At 55.4% G+C, this 18614-nt stretch overlaps 3 protein-coding genes across 3 annotated transcripts in view; 1 reads left to right on the top strand and 2 right to left on the bottom strand.

Annotated features, from left to right (window-relative positions):
* The window catches only part of LOC136787245 (ceramide synthase-like), a 573680-nt gene that overhangs the window by 54612 nt on the left and 500454 nt on the right, over positions 1–18614 (bottom strand). The window lies entirely within an intron of this gene.
* Positions 3504–4697, top strand: LOC136787321 (olfactory receptor 14A16-like). The gene has a single exon (XM_066984481.1). The coding sequence runs from the start codon at positions 3537–3539 to the stop codon at positions 4644–4646; it is 1110 nt and encodes a 369-aa protein (XP_066840582.1). The 5' UTR covers positions 3504–3536; the 3' UTR covers positions 4647–4697.
* LOC136787088 (olfactory receptor 14C36-like) lies at positions 8063–9040 on the bottom strand. Its single transcript, XM_066984214.1, has one exon. It carries the CDS (start codon positions 9038–9040, stop codon positions 8063–8065), a length of 978 nt encoding a protein of 325 aa, XP_066840315.1.

Below are 18614 nucleotides of genomic sequence, written 5' to 3'. Positions count from 1 at the left end.
ACCAGCCTCCAAGGGGATGCCCCCAGGTGCTGCCCTGTCCCTCAGGGTTCCTCCATGAGAGCTTGCAGATACCTGCACGTCCCTCTGTCCCCTGACATGTCACCAGGTGTTTGCAGCCCCCTGATTGCCTCCATCTCCATTAATGATGTTGGAGCTGAGAAAAGGAGCTCACCTGCAGGTGCCCGTGTGGTGTAGATTAAAGGGAGGGCAGAGGAATCCCAGGTCCTGTGGGTCTGGGGCAGGCATGGGTGTGAGATGAGCTCCCTTTTGGTCCCAGTCCTAAAATCCATCATGAGATGTCTCAAGTGACTCTGCAAAATCCCTTCCCTGAACAGGGGATAAAGAAGAAGATTCCCTGACTTTGTCTGGATTCCCAAACTGATAGCGGGACAAGAAGATGTGATTGTTACACTTAATTGGTTTTCTGTTAGGTGAAATGAGCCTGCTGCCAAGTGTGTGTGCCCAGGGGAATGAGGGAAGCCCAGGGATCCCTTGAGGCTGTTTCCCAGCAGGTTCCCCTGCAGCCCCAGGGCCATGGGCAGGGAGCCTGGTGGGGGGCAGAGCAAGGGAGGCCTTGGGCTGGGCCTGTGCTGCTGAGCTGGGCCGGGCTCCTGGGCCCAAGGGGAGCTCCTGGCAAGCGCGCAGCGCTGCAGAGAGCCAGCTCTGCCCAGGAGCAGCTCCTCTGCCCAGTGCAGCAGGGCTGGGGGCACTGCCTGCAGAGACAGAGTGGGTAAAGGCAGGCAGAAGTGGCAGGATGCACAGAGCTCGCTGGGGGAGAACACTTGCCAGCCCTGACCCCGGTAAGTCTCTGGCTGGAGGGCAATGCAGCCGCAGCTCCTGGAGGAAGGAGAAGCCGCGGGTGCAGGCAGGGGTGCCCAGGGCTGTGGTGCAGAGCAGGGTCCCTGCTGTGCCCCAGGGGCTGTGTGCCAGGGCAGGGCCTCTGCCGCCTGCCAGGCTCAGCACTCAGCCTGCCCGGGGAGCTGCCCAGGGCGCTGCGGGGAGAAGCTGTGGGTGGCAGGAGCCCCCCCGGCAGGGCAGGGTCCTGCTGCTGGCGGGAGGCTGCTGCCTGGGGCAGCCTGCTCACAGCTCCACAGCACTCCCAGGTTGTATCCAAGGCAAGAAGCCAATCAGGGGTTAGATGCTTGCATCTCTGCTTTCCTGAGCCTCTGCTTTCAGTTTTCTCTTCTTTGTCCCTGTGGAAATAGAAATAGAGGCTGTTATTTTTAAGAAGAGGCTGACATTCCTAAGCCCTAATAAGGAGCATTCCAAGGACCGTAGGAAGTCTCTTTCCTGCCCACAGAAAGCTCCACCACCACACGTGCAGTGTCAGCAGGGTCTGTGTGACCTGGTCTCTAGGACGTGTCCCCAGCGAGCTGCCTCTGGGCAGAGCCCTGCTGCCAGGAGGTGTCTGCAGGGCAGAGCTGAGCACCCAGCGGGTGGGATGGGGGCTGTGACCTGCAGGCAGGAGGCGTGGGGACAGAGACCCAGCTGCAGGCAGGGACAGCTGCAGGCAGCAGAGCCATGGTCAGGGAGTGAGCGGGAGCTGCTCCCAGAAACTCCGTGGTAGGGGCGATTTGGGCACCTCCCTGACATCCATGCAGTGCAGACACCTTACCCAGAGCAACCACGTGGTCTCTGCTCAAATCCAGCAAAGCCTCTGCCCCAAAACCATGGGGTTTCTGACTGTTGTCCCTTTAGCAGCAGGACCCTCAGAAAGAGAGAACCCCCCAAGTGCCAATCTCTCAGTCCCATTCCTGCCCCTGAAAGCAGGAGCACTGGGGCATTTCTCTCTGTTTCTCCTCCCAGCCATCCTGCCCTTGGTTTCCCCTCAGTCTCTCTGGGCAGTGGGATTAAAGCCAATGCTCAAACATCAGAATAGCGAGTCCTGCTCTGTAGGTATGTCACTGGGAGCAAAGTGTTCAAGCTGTTCCAGCCAATATGGCTCTGGGCACTGCAGTGCGTAGGGCTGGGAAATGAGCTGGCTCTGTTGAAGTCACTGATTTAACGTAATCCAGCAACGTCCCTGAGGTTCTCCTGCTGGAAGATGTTGAACAACCCCTCTGTACTACAGGTGCACTGCATGTGAACTAAACTATGGGTTTCAGAATGTGTCACGGCCTTTCCTAGGTAGCCAGTCCATGTCCTTTTCTCTTTGGATAGGCTCCAAGGCCAAGAGGCATCAGATGTCCAACAGCAGCTCCATCACCAAGTTCCTCCTGCTGCCATTCGCAGACATGCGGGAGCTGCAGCTCCTGCACTTCGTGCTCTTCCTGGCCATCTACCTGGCTGCCCTCCTGGGCAACGGCCTCATCCTCACCGCCGTAGCCTGCGACCACCGCCTCCACACCCCCATGTACTTCTTCCTCCTCAGCCTCGCCCTCCTCGACCTGGGCTGCATCTCCACCACTCTCCCCAAAGCCATGGCCAATTCCCTCTGGGACACCAGGGCCATTTCCTACTCAGGGTGTGCTGCGCAGGTCTTTCTGATTGTCTTCTTGTTTTCAGCAGAGTATTCTCTTCTCACCATCATGTCCTACGACCGCTACGTTGCCATCTGCAAGCCCCTGCACTACGGGAGCCTCCTGGGCAGCAGAGCTTGTGCCCAGATGGCAGCAGCTGCCTGGGGCAGTACTTTTCTCTATGGCAGGACAGTGCTAACAGAATACTCTGGTACTTCCCTTTCCGCCCTCAGTCCCCCAAGATTCAGGACGTGACTCATAACCTCAGCAGCACGACTTCCAGCAGAGCAGACTCTCCTGAGTTTCTGTCAGTACCTCTCTGGCTTTGCCTCTCCTGGCAGAAGCCCTGTGATATTTTTCTCTGCTCCTACACCTACTGTTGCTGTTGTTGCTTTATGGCTCCCTGCAGATCTGGCTTTCAGCTGCAGCTCAAGCTCTGACCCTCTGGGTCCCACCACGCAGACCTGTCCTTAGGGGAAAGGTGCCCAAACCCCCTTCTAAACTCTGGGGCTTGGGGCAATGCAGTCTGGAGGAAAGGAAAAAGCTGAATCACTTTCCCGGGTGTCCCTGAAGCCACAATAATTGAGCAGCTCAATGTGGGCAACTGGACTGAGCCCTAGAGGAGTCTGGCTGAGACCAGGGTAGATGGACAGACTGGCTACCAACACTGCACTAAGGACATTCACTTTGCCCCTGGGACTCACAAAATTGCACCTGGAATATATTACAAACGCCAGTTTTCTACCTTCAAAAAACTCTTCCGAGTGTCACACATGCAGTTGGAACAAATTAAACCACAAACGCTGTTTGGCAGTCAAGAGTGTTGAGAGTGGTAATGCTGGGAAGTCGACATACATCGGAGGTAGATTTAATCAGAGGTCACTCCTGATTTCTTTATACCTAGAATTGTAGGGCAGGTGTGACGCCTCCAAAGTGCACAGCAGGGTCCCCTGCTCCCAGAGGCACTCTCCTCCAGCACCATCCAAAGCTCAAGCAACAGAGCAGCAGAAAGGTCTCAGAAAGGGGAAAGTCACTGTGGGGGGTTTCAGTGAGAGATGGAGTAAGGTTTTCTCAGAGATGTCTCTGCTAATTATCACTGTCTTTTCTTCCTTGGATCGTCCCTTTGTCCAGGAGGATCAGATGTCCAACAGCAGCTCCATCACCGAGTTCCTCCTGCTGGCATTCGCAGACACGCGGGAGCTGCAGCTCCTGCACTTCGCGCTCTTCCTGGCCATCTACCTGGCTGCCCTCCTGGGCAACGGCCTCATCCTCACAGCCGTAGCCTGCGACCACCGCCTCCACACCCCCATGTACTTCTTCCTCCTCAACCTCGCCGTCCTCGACCTGGGCTGCATCTCCACCACTCTCCCCAAAGCCATGGCCAATTCCCTCTGGGACACCAGGGCCATTTCCTATGCAGGATGTGCTGCACAGGTCTTTGCATTTGTCTTCCTGATATCAGCAGAGTATTTTCTTCTCACCATCATGGCCTATGACCGCTACGTTGCCATCTGCAAGCCCCTGCACTACGGGAGCCTCCTGGGCTGCAGAGCTTGTGCCCAGATGGCAGCAGCTGCCTGGGGCAGTGGGGTTCTCTATGCTCTGCTGCACACTGCCAATACATTTTCCCTGCCCCTCTGCCAAGGCAATGCTGTGGACCAGTTCTTCTGTGAAATCCCCCAGATCCTCAAGCTCTCTTGCACAGACTCCTACCTCAGGGAAGTTGGACTTCTCATGTTCACTTCCTTTTTGGGTTTTGGATGCTTTGTTTTCATTGTGCTCTCTTATGTGCAGATCTTTAGGGCTGTGCTGAGGATGCCCTCTGAGCAGGGCCAGCACAAAGCCTTTTCCACGTGCCTCCCTCACCTGGCCGTGGTCACACTCTTTTTTAGCACTGTCATATTTGCCTACCTGAAGCCCTGTTCCATCTCCTCCCCAAACCTGAACCTGGCAGTGGCAGTTCTGTACTCCATGCTGCCTCCAGTAGCGAACCCCTTCATCTACAGTATGAGGAACCAGGATCTCAAGGATTCAATATGGAAAATGTTGATTGGGTTTTTATCTGTGGTGACAGACTGTCTACCTTTTTCTGCAAATGACTCCCACTGTATGTCACGACAGGCAGTCTTGCCTTTCTGCTTTGTGTTTGTTGGTTTGTTTGGTTGTTTTTCCCTTGTGTCCCTGTGATAATGTTGTCTATGCAGAAAAGCCCTTCACTAGCTGAGTATTCCGTTGTCTGTGTGACCTATGGTTTCAGTAAAAAAAGGCTCCAGGCTCTGTGTATTTAATCAAAATAAATGAAGCTGGAGCAATTTCTTTCTCTGAGACCTACGTTCAGTGGATTAAAAACAGGAATAATAAACTGTTTTCTCTCTGCAGCAGGTCAGGGCAGGCTGCCCTGGCCCTGGGGTGGCTGGAGCTGCCTGAGGGCCCCCAGGGATGGCACAGAGGGGCTGAAGGCCTCTGAGGATGTGCTGCAGAGGAGATCAGGGGACACAGCAGGGGACACTGACCTTTGTATGCTTGTGCCATGGTACCAAGGTGAACTGTTCCTGTTACAGTTAAAGAGGAAACAAAGATAACACAGGGCCACTGCCGAATTTATCAGGAAGGGCTGTATAGAGGTCAGAGTTTGTTAGCTTGTCGTCTTTGGCCTGAGCCAAATGATCTGAGAGGTCTTTTCCAATCTACATGGCTCTATTGTTCTATGGTTCTATGAGTGTAAATAAGTCACAATCATTGGAAGGCAGCCACTGCAGTCTGGGAACTCGAGACTATGGCCTGGACAAGACCATAGGTTCTGCAAGGGATTCCTGTGGGCTGGCACCATGCATCCTGGCACACGTTCCAGTGGATTCCTGGAGTTAACTACACTTGAAATGGCCATTGAGACCCCGAGAAACTCGTGTTGGGTCATGTGTGATAAACTCAGGCTGAAAGACTCAAGAGCAGGTGATTTTGAGTGGCTGTGGCAGAGCCCAGCAGCTTGCCCCAGTCTGGGAATATGTCCCCTTCCAACTAGGGAATAAAAAGAGATTAATATGAAGAGACCTATTGGGTCAATCTGCACAGTAAGGGAAAGTAACAGTTCTTGTGCTGTAGGTGCAGCAGGCAATAGGCCTTGGATTTGGCCTCAGAAGACTCAAGCAGATCTCATGCAGTTCATCCATGAGCTAAGACAAACACTGTGAGCAGAGCGAAGGACACCGAGTGGTGCACTACCATGAAGGAGGATGCAGAGCACAGCTGTAAGAGGCGTCTTTCTTCTGCCACGACCGACACAGGTTCGTCTGAAGCGAAAGCCCCAGCCCAGGACCTATGGAGTGAAGGTCCCTGGGCACAACTGCAGAAAGACTTTGCAAGACCTCTGCCAGTGACAGCTTGAAACACCAAATGCATCTTGGCAGTAGTACGTCCTTTTGGCTCAGGGGCAGATGTCCTCCCTGGCAACACCACCACGGAGGCCACCACTGCAAAGCTGCTGCGTGACACCGACTGCGTGACACCCCGGGGTCCAGAGAGGGGAGAGGGGAAGGGGAGAGGCAGGCCGTGGGGAGGGGGCTGGAGTGAGGTCACTGCCACTGCAGCAGCCTGACTGGCCCTCAGAAGGGCTGGCCGGCAGGCACTATGACATCATCCCACGCATCAGAGAGCCCCTGGGCAGAAATGACGTCACTGCAGAGGGGAGGGCGAGGGGCTGGCAGAGCCCCATCGAGGGGCTGGCTGTGGGTCCCCTCTGCTACAGCCACCTGATGGCGCGGGGCAGGCAGGAGGGCAGGCAGGGCTCGTGGCCGCCTTGCTCAGGACGAGCCCTGGGCGAGCTGGGTGAGAAATCTGTGCCTTAGCTCCAGGTCTGGCACCTCTGGTTTCACCCAACACCCGTTGTCTGTCATCCTCCCACTGTGCACCACGGATGGGGAGCCTGGCCCTCTGTTCTGCATGACCTCCTCATAGGCAGTGCGGTGAGGTCCCCTCAGCCTTCCCTTCTCCAGGCTGGACAGGCCCAGCTCCGTCAGCCTCTCCTCACAGGCCAAGGGCTCCAGGCCCTGACCATCCTGGGGGCCCTTTCGTAAACCTGCTCCAGCTCGCTGAAGTCTTTCCTGTGTAGGGGATCTGAATGGATGCAGCACTGTGCCACTCTCCAAGTCCTGGCCATGCCCCTGGTTGTACAGCCCAGGAATCTGCTGGCCTCCCTTGATGCCAGGGAATACTTCTGCCTCCTGCCCAGCTCCTTGTCCACCAAGACCTTTCTCCCGGGGCTGCTTCCAGACAGGAAGCGTGTGCTGGGGCCTTGGTTATTGAAGTTCTGGTCAATAGGTTTCCTTGTCCTCCTTGAGCACTTTCCCCGAACAGAGTAGCCTGGAGACCTTTTCAGTAAGGACTCGGGCAAAGAAGGCACAGAGTCCCTCAGGCTAAGCTTTGCCTGCTCTCATTAAATCAGCCTCCCCACTCAGCAGCAGCCTTGCATTTCCCTTCTTCATCCTTGGTCTCCATTCCAGTAATCAAAGATCTTCTCTTTGACCTTGACTTTTCTTGCAAACACCAATTGCAGATGAGCTCTGCCATTGCCAAAACCATACCTCCACCACCATCGTAGGTTACTTTTTTTTGGAGCCAGTCTTTGCTGTCATTCCCTGGAAGCTGCTTCATGGTCCCTGCTGCAGCCCAGCCCCACTGCCCCACACATGCTCCCACAGCCGTGCTGCCAAGGCACCGCACATGGCAGTGCACATCCAAGGCTGGGTCAAGCTCCCTCTGTTACAATCCCAATGGCACCCTCAGGCCCCTTCCCTCCATGTCGCTCCTGCTTTTTCAGCCTTCTCCAGACCCCGGCCCATGTCATGTCCCTGCCACATCCCATGGGGGCCTCTGCAGACAGCCCTGCTCCAGGTCTGCAGGGCCCTGTGCCAGGACACAGGCCCTGAGCCCGGCATGAGGATAGAGATGGCCTGGCAGCCAAACACACCCCTAAACCTGGGGGGAGTGGCCAGTGCTGGACATGGCCGACAAGAGAGGCTGCAGGTGAAGAAGGCACTGAGCCCTGTCCATTCCAACAGGGCACAGCCTGGCCTCCTCCGTCCTGCACCGGCCTGTTTTCCATCCCTGCCTCACGACCCGAAGCCAGTGGTGCGTGTCCTCCCCCTGCATGGCCACACATCCCAGCTTGACATGGATGTTTCTCTGTGCTGGGTAGCTTCCAGCCCAGCCCAACTGCCCCCCAGCTCTCCCACCTCCCTGCCCTCTGCCCACCTCCCTGCCCTCTGCCCAGCCCAGCCCAGCAGCCCAGGCTGGGCTGGCCCCACAGCAGTGCCCACCACAGGCTGCTGCAGGGCTCTGGGCACTGCCTCCACAGCCCCAGTTCCCATTCACTCCTGATCTGCTGAGATTGGGTCTCAGACCAAGGTTTATTTGGTTTAAATACACAGAGAGCCTGCCTTCTTGGCTACAGAAACCCTGGGTCACATGTACAGGCAGATGGATACTCAGGTAGAAGGGCATGAAGAAGGGCATTTCTGGGTAGACAACAGTATCACAAAGGCAGAAAGGAAAACCAACAAACTGAACAAACAAGCAAACTCCTCATAAAAGGGGGAGATGGATTGTCACGACATACATGGAGAGTCATCCGCAGAAAAAGGAAAACAGTCTGTAGTCACTGATAAACACCTTGTTAGGAGTTTCCATATTGAATTCTTGAGCTCCTGGTTCCTCATGCTGTAGATGAAGGGGTTCAATACTGGAGGCAGAACGGAGTACAGAACTGCCACCACCAGGTTCAGGGATGGGGAAGAAATGGAGGAGGGGTTCATGTAGGCAAAAATTCCGGTGCTGACAAAGAGGGAGACCACGGCCAGGTGAGGGAGGCATGTGGAAAAAGCTTTGTGCCGTCCCTGCTCAGAGGGCATCCTCAGCACAGCCCTAAAGATCTGCACATAAGAGAAAAGAACGAAAACAAAACACCCAAACCCTAAAAAGGAAATGAACGTGAGAAGCCCAACTTCCCTGAGGTAGGCATCTGAGCAGGAAAGCTTGAGGATCTGGGGGATTTCACAGAAGAACTGGTCCAAAGAATTGCCTTGGCAGCGGGGCAGTGAAAGTGTATCGGCAGTGTGCAACAGAGCATTGAAAAAAGCAGTACCCCAGGCAGCTGCTGCCATCTGGGCACAAGCTCTGCTGCCCAGGAGGCTCCCATAGCGCAGGGGCTTGCAGATGGCAACGTAGCGGTCATAGGCCATGATGGTGAGAAGAGAATACTCTGCTGAGAGGAAGAATAGAAACAGAAAGAGCTGTGCAACACATCCCGTGTAGGAAATGGCCCTGGTGTCCCAGAGGGAATTGGCCATGGCTTTGGGGAGAGTGGTGGAGATGCAGCCCAGGTCGAGGACGGCGAGGTTGAGGAGGAAGAAGTACATGGGGGTGTGGAGGCGGTGGTCGCAGGCTACGGCGGTGAGGATGAGGCCGTTGCCCAGGAGGGCAGCCAGGTAGATGGCCAGGAAGAGTGCGAAGTGCAGGAGCTGCAGCTCCCGCATGTCTGCGAATGGCAGGAGGAGGATCTCGCTGATGGAGCTGCTGTTGGACATGTGCTGCCTCTTGGCCTCGGAGCCTGTCCAAAGACAAAAGGACACAGAGAATTTAGGGCAGACTTCTCTGAGCAAAGCTCTGTACTTTCAGCAACACTCTTCCTTTCTCACTCACCTACACAAACGCATTCTCAGCAGCAGTTTCATTCTCTTCTCTGTCTGGAGCTCTGCTTCGTGTTGGCTGAGTACTGTTTGGAGCAGCAGCCTCTGCCCATGATTTCTCTAGGACTCAGCCCTGCTTTGCAGCAGTGGGTACCTGGGAAAGCTGGTGACCCATTCTGAAACTCATAGTTTGGTTCAGATGCTGTGCACCTGTAATACAGAGAGGCTGTTCAACATCCTCCAGTAGGATAACCCCAGGGACACCGCTGGATGTCCTTAAACCAGAGTGACCTGAATAGAGCCAGCTCATTTCCCAGCCCTACGCACCACAGTGCCCAGAGCCATATTGGCTAGAACAACTTGGGCACTTTGCTCCCAGGGATACACCTCCAGAGCAGGACTCAGTACTCTGGTGTTTGAGATCTGGCTTTAATCCCACTGCCCAGAGTCTGAGGAGAATAGTAAGGGCAGGATGGATGGGAGGGGAAACACAAAGAAATGCCCCATTGCTTCTGCTGAAGAAGCCAAGAATGGGAGTGAGAGCTGGGCATTTGGGGTGACCTCTTGTGCTGAAGATTGGGCAGCCAAGGGGCTAACGTTGAAAGACTCCATGGTTGGGGGGGTAGTGGCTTTACTGGATGGGAGAGCAGACCATGCAGCTGCTCAGGGGAAGGCATCTCCAGTGCAGGGATGGCAGGGAGGTGCCTGAATCCCCTCTGCCATGGAGTTCCTGGGAGCAGCTCCCTCTCACTCCCTGCCAATGGCTCTGCTGCCTGCAGCTGTCCCTGCCTGCAGCTGGGTCTCTGTCCCCACGCCTCCTGCCTGCAGGTCACAGCCCCCATCCCACCGGCTGGGTGCTCAGCTCTGCCCTGCAGACACCTCCTGGCAGCAGGGCTCTGCCCAGGGGCAGCTCGCTGGGGGCACGTCCTAGAGACCAGGTCACCCAGACCCTGCTGACACTGCACATGTGGTGGTGGAGCTTTTTCTGGGCTGAGGGGCAGGAAAGGGAATTGTTGGGGGTCCTTGTAACCCTCAGTGGGAAGGCTTAGGCATATCGGCCTCTTCTTGGAAATAGCAGCCTCTATTTCTATTCCCACAGAGACAAAAAAAGAAAAAACTGAAAGCAAACAGTCTGGAAAGCTGAGCCTAAAGCATCTAACCCCTGATTGTCTTCTCGCCTTAGATACATCCCAGTTGTGCTGTGGAGCTGTGAGCAGACTGCCCCAGGCAGCAGCCTCCCGCCAGCAGCAGGACCCTGCCCTGCCGGGGGGGCTCCTTCCACCCGCAGCTTCTCCCCGCAGCGCCCTGGGCAGCTCCCCGCGCAGGCTGAGTGCTGAGCCTGGCAGGCGGCAGAGGCCCTGCCCCGGCACACAGCCCCTGGGGCACAGCAGGGACCCTGCTCTGCACCACAGCCCTGGGCACCCCTGCCTGCACCCGCGGCTTCTCCTTCCTCCAGGAGCTGCGGCTGCATTGCCCTCCAGCCAGAGACTTACCGGGGTCAGGGCTGGCAAGTGTTCTCCCCCAGCGAGCTCTGTGCATCCTGCCACTTCTGCCTGCCTTTACCCACTCTGTCTCTGCAGGCAGTGCCCCCAGCCCTGCTGCGCTGGGCACAGGAGCTGCTCCTGGGCAGAGCTGGCTCTCTGCAGCGCTGCCCGCTTGCCAGGAGCTCCCCTTGGGCCCAGGAGCCCGGCCCAGCTCAGCAGCACAGGCCCAGCCCAAGGCCTCCCTTGCTCTGCCCCCCACCAGGCTCCCTGCCCATGGCCCTGGGGCTGCAGGGGAACCTGCTGGGAAACAGCCCGAAGGGATCCCTAGTGTTCCCTCCCTCCCCTGGGCACACACACTTCTTGAGAGCATGCTCATTTCTCCTAGCAGAAAAAGAATTAAGTGTAACTATCCCATCTTCTTGTCCCGCTATCAGTTTGGGCATCCAGACAAAGTCAGGGAATCATCTTCTTTATCCCCTGTTCAGGGAAGGGATTCTGCAGAGTCACTTGAGACATCTCATGCTGGATTTTAGGACTGGGACCAAAAGGGAGCTCAGCTCACACCCATGCCTGCCCCAGACCCACAGGACCTGGGATTCCTCTCCCTCCCTTTAATGTACACCACATGGGCACCTGAAGGTGAGCTCCTTTTCTCAGCTCCAACATCATTAATGGAGATGGAGGAAATCAGGGGGCTGCAAACACCTGGTGACATGTCAGGGGACAGAGGGACGTGCAGGTATCTGCAAGCTCTCATGGAGGAACCCTGAGGGACAGGGCAGCACCTGGGGGCATCCCCTTGGAGGCTGGTGGGGAATGCCTTTGGCCAGCTGAAGGGACAGCAAATGCACACATTTAGGACAACTAAACCTGTCCCTCCTCAGTAGGCTCAGGGCAGCCTGTAGAGGCATCCACCTGACCCAATGGAGAACTGTGCCACAGGGAGACCTGAGTCTCTCTCCCTCTTCTCCATCTGGTTTTCCCTCCCTCTCCAGTGACTGTAACGGCACTTGTCTCACGGACATCCCTACATTGCCTAACCTTGTTCAGGGCAGCTGCTCCATGTAATAGCCAGTTCCAGGCCTGCAGTGTTACCTGAGATGCCAACGCTGCCCAGCACCACTGGAGCATGCAGCTGACACGGGCAGCACAGGACCCACAGGACAGCTCTGGCCATTCATAGCTGGTACTTAACGGGAACTCCGATGGCATCTCCGACAGATCTGGTGCTTATGAGCAAGTGACCAATCTGCCATCCACGGCAGCATGTCTCTGCTGTGAAGGAAAGCCTCTGCATGCCCATGCTTGGGCACAAGATCTGGGACAAGGCTGAGTTTGGCCCTTGTGCCACAGCTGAGGTGCTGCAGCCCAGATGTGCCCCAATGCCCTCAGCCTGGGGTACAGGCAGGAGGAGCTGGATCCCCGCGTGCTGTCACAGGGCTGGGACATGGATGGAAGAGCTGCTGAGGTGTGGGGGGACAGGTCCCTCAGCTTGGGGTGCTGTGCTGGATGGGTGCAGATTCTTCAGAAGAGACAGGTGGGGATGATCAACAGCGATTACGCTTGCCATTCCGTCGTGTACCACCTCTGCCTCCTGCATGGCAGACCAGGGGATGTTGCTGAGGCCTTCTCAGAGCACAGAGCCTTGTGGGATGTCCAGGGAGGAAGGCCCTGGCATGCACTGCGATTCCATCCATATAACACATCCTACTTCTCCAAGTGAGGGACATGCAGAGAAGAGGAGTTCAGGCACGGTGAGGGGCTGCTACAACCCAGGTGCCTTCGCTCTCATCTTTTGAAAAAAGCCCAGGCCCAGGACAAGCCTCAAACCCCACCTTCCTGGAAGGGCTTCCAAGATCAGAGGTGTGTTGGTGCAGGAGGACAGCGGTGACTTCTCCAGTGCTCCACTTCCTATATTCCATGGCCTTTGTCACCATTTGGAGATGTTTCTGGTGGATTTGTCAAGATCCTGTGGAAAAGAACTGGGCAGAAGGGAGGTGACAGTTTCTCAGGACAAGAAGGGAAATCTCTCGTCTCTCTCCTGAGCTGCGCCATCTCCTTGCTGCTGACCTCCCAGGCCTCCAAATGACATGTGCTGATGTCACAGGGGGATGCACTGCATCACCAGGATATCGTCACTGGAGCAGCGGCAGTGCCAGCACTTCCCTGCAAGGCCTGGTCCCTGCTGGGCGCTGCTTGGGTGCTCCCCACCGCTGTCCTTCTGTGGCCAGGAGTGGGGGCAGCAGGCAGCAAGGTTGCACTGGGCGACCCTCGCTGATGGGCGGAGGAGCAGGGGCACCTTGCAGAGGAGCTGTAGTTGAGGAGCCAGGGTGGGCATCCCTTGTCGTGAGCTGAGGGCCAGCAGCAAGCGAGATGGAGGGCTGCTGGAGGGTGACCATCACCTCCGACCTGACTTCCCTGTTTCCAGTGCTCCTGCAGCTCTCCCCCAAAGGTGAGGGTGTCAGGAGCCCCTTCCCAAGGGGTGTCCCAGGGGCTGTCAGCTGTCCAGAGCTCCAAGTCCAGGGCTTTGGGAGGAGGCTGGACAGGGCTGATGGCTGCTGCAAGAGCCCTGCCTGAGGGTCCTTCTCGGCTCAGGGGACAATGTGGCAGTCAGGATTCCTGGGTCCTGATGCTAGGGCTGCCCTGAGCCCCAGGGCTCCTCTGGGCATGGCTCAGACTTCTCCTGATGGGGACAATCCAGGGCCAGGTTTCCCTGGGAGCTGGTGCCTCTTTGGGATCTGTCTCTGGGAGGAAAGACCTCTGGTGTCCCAGAGACTTCTGTGGCCTGCAGCTCCCGCAGGCCTCTCAGGGATGTGCCAGAAATGCCTGTGTTGGAAATCAAGCCTTCCTCTTCTACCGCTCTCCTTCAGGGGAACCTCTGTTCCTTCTTTTCTGTGCAGCCAGGCTGGCAGAGCATGTCCTGGGTGTTGAGATGCCATCCCTGGGTGGCCACAGTCCTGGTGCTGAACCCTTTCCATGTCCATTACTGTGGTGATTTTACCCAGCTACGCAGGTGAACTCCACGGCAACTGCTCTTTCACTTCCAACCTACAAGGAAAAGGGGGAGAAAATATGATGACAAGAGCTCAGGGGTTGAGGCAGAGCACGAGGTCACCCACCAAATACCATCATGGGCATCAATTATCATCATGGGCAAGACAGACTTAGCATAGGCAGATTAATAGAATTTATTGCCTATTACCAGTGGACTACAACCATCAGGAACCACAAGCAAACTAAAAACACCATTCCCCCCATCCAGCCTCTTGTAACTCCTTCCCCTGAGTGGTGCAGGGGAATGGGGATTGCAGTCAGTCCATGACACTTGTCTCCACCACTCCTTGACAATCCATCTCTGCCCTCTCTGGGTCTCTCCTGTGGGATGCCCTCCTTCCTGAATGGGTCCTGCATGGGGCCCAAAGTGTTGAGATAATAACAGATATGACCAGATCATGTTAAAATAAAATGGTTACAAGCATTATATCTGCTTCATAGCTGCTGACCACAAGGTGTATTTTTTTATTTATTTTTTTAAACTCGGTGTAGTAGTTGTGTTTTGCCTCAGAATTCTGTTAGATAGCACATTACGTACTCGGCGTATTCCCTGTTGTGCTGGGGGCTTTCTGGGGGCTGGTTTCTGGTTATTAGTTTACTCTACTGGGTAACGCTACCTTATGTTATTATGAAATTGCTGGTCATGAGACTAATCTGGTAGTTGTACTCAGCATTGCTGTCATCTCCATACTTGAGGAACCTTCTTATTAACAGTCTTTACCTTTTCTCCTTGGGGAGACAATCTATGGGAGGGATGAGAGGGGACACTTCTTCTCCCCACTTCTTCCCTTTCCCTTTCTCCTTCACCTCCCCCTTTCTCCTCCAGGCTAGTTACAATAGCTCTTCAAAACTCTGAATATCCTTGGGATGTTCAAACCAACTTCTTATTCTTATTTCTCCTGAATGTGTTTCAGGTTTTGTTTAAGGTTAGGGTAACCTATTTCTAGAATGCCACACAGGGATGTGCCTTGAGGCAGGATAATTATGAGTGGCAGGGAATGTGGGAGGATATGGGCGGGCACCTAGAACTGTGGGCACCTGCAATGCCTTGGAACGTCACCCCTGAACAAGTTCAGAATCCTAAAAAAAATAATCACAGAATGCTTGAAAAAGGAGTGTCATCACCCTGGCAATTCCAAAGAGACAGAAATCACTGCAATCTGCTGGGGCTTGGCCTTTGCTTACTGAGTTGCAATCTACACAACTCCAATCCCTGTGACTGGGCCACAAAACCAACCTGTGCCTGTATCAGTCATACGTATACCTGAGAAAAAAACAAAATCAGCTTGTTTATCCATGAAAGAAGCTCCTACTCATACAGGGAAGGAGGAAGAAGAAGATGAGGCAGGCTACTCCCAAGTAGGGCTGTCAGAGGAACAGGTGGATGAAGAGTGAGATAACATAAAATCATCAGTAAGCACCTGATCACTGTTCCTTGGGGAGCTGTGAGATGTGCGAAAAGATTTCAGCCATCATCTAGGCCAGCACATTGTCACCTGGCTGATCTGATACTGGGATAACAGGGCCAGTAGCCTGGAATTAGAGGACAGGGATGCCAAGCCGCTGGATCCCTCCCCAGGGAAGGGGGCATTGACAAAGCAATTGGAAAGGGGGCACCCTCACTCTCTTGAGGCAACTCCTGTAAGGCCTAAAGGAAAGGGATCCCTTCAAGGAAGATGTTGTATGTCACCCAGGCAAATGGACCACCAGGGAGAGAGGCAGCCCGTATCTGATGGAATTGGCCATGCTGGAGGTGATTTATGGTGATTTATGCACATTAAACGGTTTTCTGCCTTGCCCGGTCCCCCATGGGATCCTTCTGTTGCGGAGTTGCTCAGGGTCAAAGTGCCATTAGCTAGCCAAATGGTGCACCAGTGGCAATATGGAACTATCCGAGACTCCCTGATTACCATATATATGCTGATTCATCAACTGGAGAGCCAAGGACTGATCAGCAAAACTCGCTCACCCTTTAATAATCCCATAGGGTCAGTGCAAATGTCTAATGGAGAGCTGCAACTAACAGTGGAGTACTGTGTCTAGAATGAAGTCACACCAAATTCAGTAGGTCATCTATAGTCTTCTCTCCTTACACTCTTAGCTCTAAGAGCAGTTAAATGATCCCTTACAGTATCTGAATGCTGCTGTCCGATCCCTTCCTGGGATCATAAGGAACCAGTACCTCCTGGCCAGAACACTCTCCCTGTACCCGTGGATGCACGCCCTAAGGTCCCATGAACTGTTACGGGTGTAGTTTGCAAAGTAACCACTGATTTTGTCCCCACCCTCCACCTGTTGTACCCCTGCAGAGTCCTGCCTCAAGGCACAAAGGGCAGGGAGACCTTGCTGGTGAGAGCTGAGGCCCTGTGGAGATGTCTGAGACACAACAGCCATTACAGCCATGGGGCATGTACAAGACGAAGAAAATGGTTTAGCTCTCCCTGTGACACATGACTCCTTTTGCTCTGCTGACAGCCTCTGCAGGCTGCCCTGCACATAAGGAGTAGGGACAGGTTCAGTTGTCCTACATGTGGCATCTGCTGCCATTTCAGTTAACCAAAGGAATGCCTCCACCTGACTCTCAGAGGATCTACCTCAAATTTCACCAGATGTTTGCATCTGAACAGCTCCTGCCTGTCCTCCATCTCCACTAAGGAGCTATTGTGGCTCAGTAATTCGCATTAAGCTGCCTATGTTGTGGACACCTGAACTGAGGCCAGAGGAATCCCAGCTCCTGTGAGTCGGTGGCAGAGATGTGAGGGAACTGAGACCCTCTTCCAGCCCCAGGAATAACAAGCAGCATGAGATGCCTCGACTGACTCTGCTGAATTCCTTCCTCAAGTGGGGATGAAGGAGATCAGTCCCTGACCATGACTTCATGTCCAAACTGATACCGGGACATGAAGAAGTTATTGTTACAGCTAATTCACTTTCTCCTAGGAGAAATGATGCTGGTGTGAAGAAGTGTGTGTGCCCAGGGGAGGGAGGGAAGCCCAGGGATTCCTTGAGGCTGTTTCCCAGCAGGTTCCCCTGCAGCCCCAGGGCCATGGGCAGGGAGCCTGGTGGGGGGCAGAGCAAGGGAGGCCTTGGGCTGGGCCTGTGCTGCTGAGCTGGGCCGGGCTCCTGGGCCCAAGGGGAGCTCCTGGCAAGCGGGCAGCGCTGCAGAGAGCCAGCTCTGCCCAGGAGCAGCTCCTGTGCCCAGCGCAGCAGGGCTGGGGGCACTGCCTGCAGAGACAGAGTGGGTAAAGGCAGGCAGAAGTGGCAGGATGCACAGAGCTCGCTGGGGGAGAACACTTGCCAGCCCTGACCCCGGTAAGTCTCTGGCTGGAGGGCAATGCAGCCGCAGCTCCTGGAGGAAGGAGAAGCCGCGGGTGCAGGCAGGGGTGCCCAGGGCTGTGGTGCAGAGCAGGGTCCCTGCTGTGCCCCAGGGGCTGTGTGCCGGGGCAGGGCCTCTGCCGCCTGCCAGGCTCAGCACTCAGCCTGCCCGGGGAGCTGCCCAGGGCGCTGCGGGGAGAAGCTGCGGGTGGAAGGAGCCCCCCCGGCAGGGCAGGGTCCTGCTGCTGGTGGGAGGCTGCTGCCTGGGGCAGCCTGCTCACAGCTCCACAGCACAACTGGGATGTATCTAAGGCGAGAAGACAATCAGGGGTTAGATGCTTTAGGCTCAGCTTTCCAGACTGTTTGCTTTCAGTTTTTTCTTTTTTTGTCTCTGTGGGAATAGAAATAGAGGCTGCTATTTCCAAGAAGAGGCCGATATGCCTAAGCCTTCCCACTGAGGGTTACAAGGACCCCCAACAATTCCCTTTCCTGCCCCTCAGCCCAGAAAAAGCTCCACCACCACATGTGCAGTGTCAGCAGGGTCTGGGTGACCTGGTCTCTAGGACGTGCCCCCAGCGAGCTGCCCCTGGGCAGAGCCCTGCTGCCAGGAGGTGTCTGCAGGGCAGAGCTGAGCACCCAGCCGGTGGGATGGGGGCTGTGACCTGCAGGCAGGAGGCGTGGGGACAGAGACCCAGCTGCAGGCAGGGACAGCTGCAGGCAGCAGAGCCATGGGCAGGGAGTGAGAGGGAGCTGCTCCCAGGAACTCCATGGCAGAGGGGATTCAGGCACCTCCCTGCCATCCCTGCACTGGAGATGCCTTCCCCTGAGCAGCTGCATGGTCTGCTCTCCCATCCAGTAAAGCCACTACCCCCCCAACCATGGAGTCTTTCAACGTTAGCCCCTTGGCTGCCCAATCTTCAGCACAAGAGGTCACCCCAAATGCCCAGCTCTCACTCTCATTCTTGGCTTCTTCAGCAGAAGCAATGGGGCATTTCTCTGTGTTTCCCCTCCCATCCATCCTGCCCTTACTATTCTCCTCAGACTCTGGGCAGTGGGATTAAAGCCAGATCTCAAACAGCAGAGTACTGAGTCCTGCTCTGGAGGTGTATCCCTGGGAGCAAAGTGCCCAAGTTGTTCTAGCCAATATGGCTCTGGGCACTGTGGTGCGTAGGGCTGGGAAATGAGCTGGCTCTATTCAGGTCACTCTGGTTTAAGGACATCCAGTGGTGTCCCTGGGGTTATCCTGCTGGAGGATGTTGAACAGCCTGTCTGTATTACAGGTGCACAGCATCTGAACCAAACTATGAGTTTCAGAATGGGTCACCAGCTTTCCCAGGTACCCACTGCTGCAAAGCAGGGCTGAGTCCTAGAGAAACCATGGGCAGAGGCTGCTGCTCCAAACAGTACTCAGCCAACACGAAGAAGAGCTCCAGACAGAGAAGAGAATGAAACTGCTGCTGAGAATGCGTTTGTGTAGGTGAGTGAGAAAGGAAGAGTGTTGCTGAAAGTACAGAGCTTTGCTCAGAGAAGTCTGCCCTAAGTTCTCTGTGTCCTTTTGTCTTTGGACAGGCTCCGAGGCCAAGAGGCAGCACATGTCCAACAGCAGCTCCATCAGCGAG

Source organism: Anser cygnoides, chromosome 28 (assembly GCF_040182565.1).
Source record: "Anser cygnoides isolate HZ-2024a breed goose chromosome 28, Taihu_goose_T2T_genome, whole genome shotgun sequence".
In the NCBI taxonomy this organism is placed as follows: domain Eukaryota; kingdom Metazoa; phylum Chordata; class Aves; order Anseriformes; family Anatidae; genus Anser; species Anser cygnoides.
The sequence above is the reverse complement of the archived record's forward strand: the minus strand, read 5'-3'. Positions and strand labels throughout refer to the sequence as shown.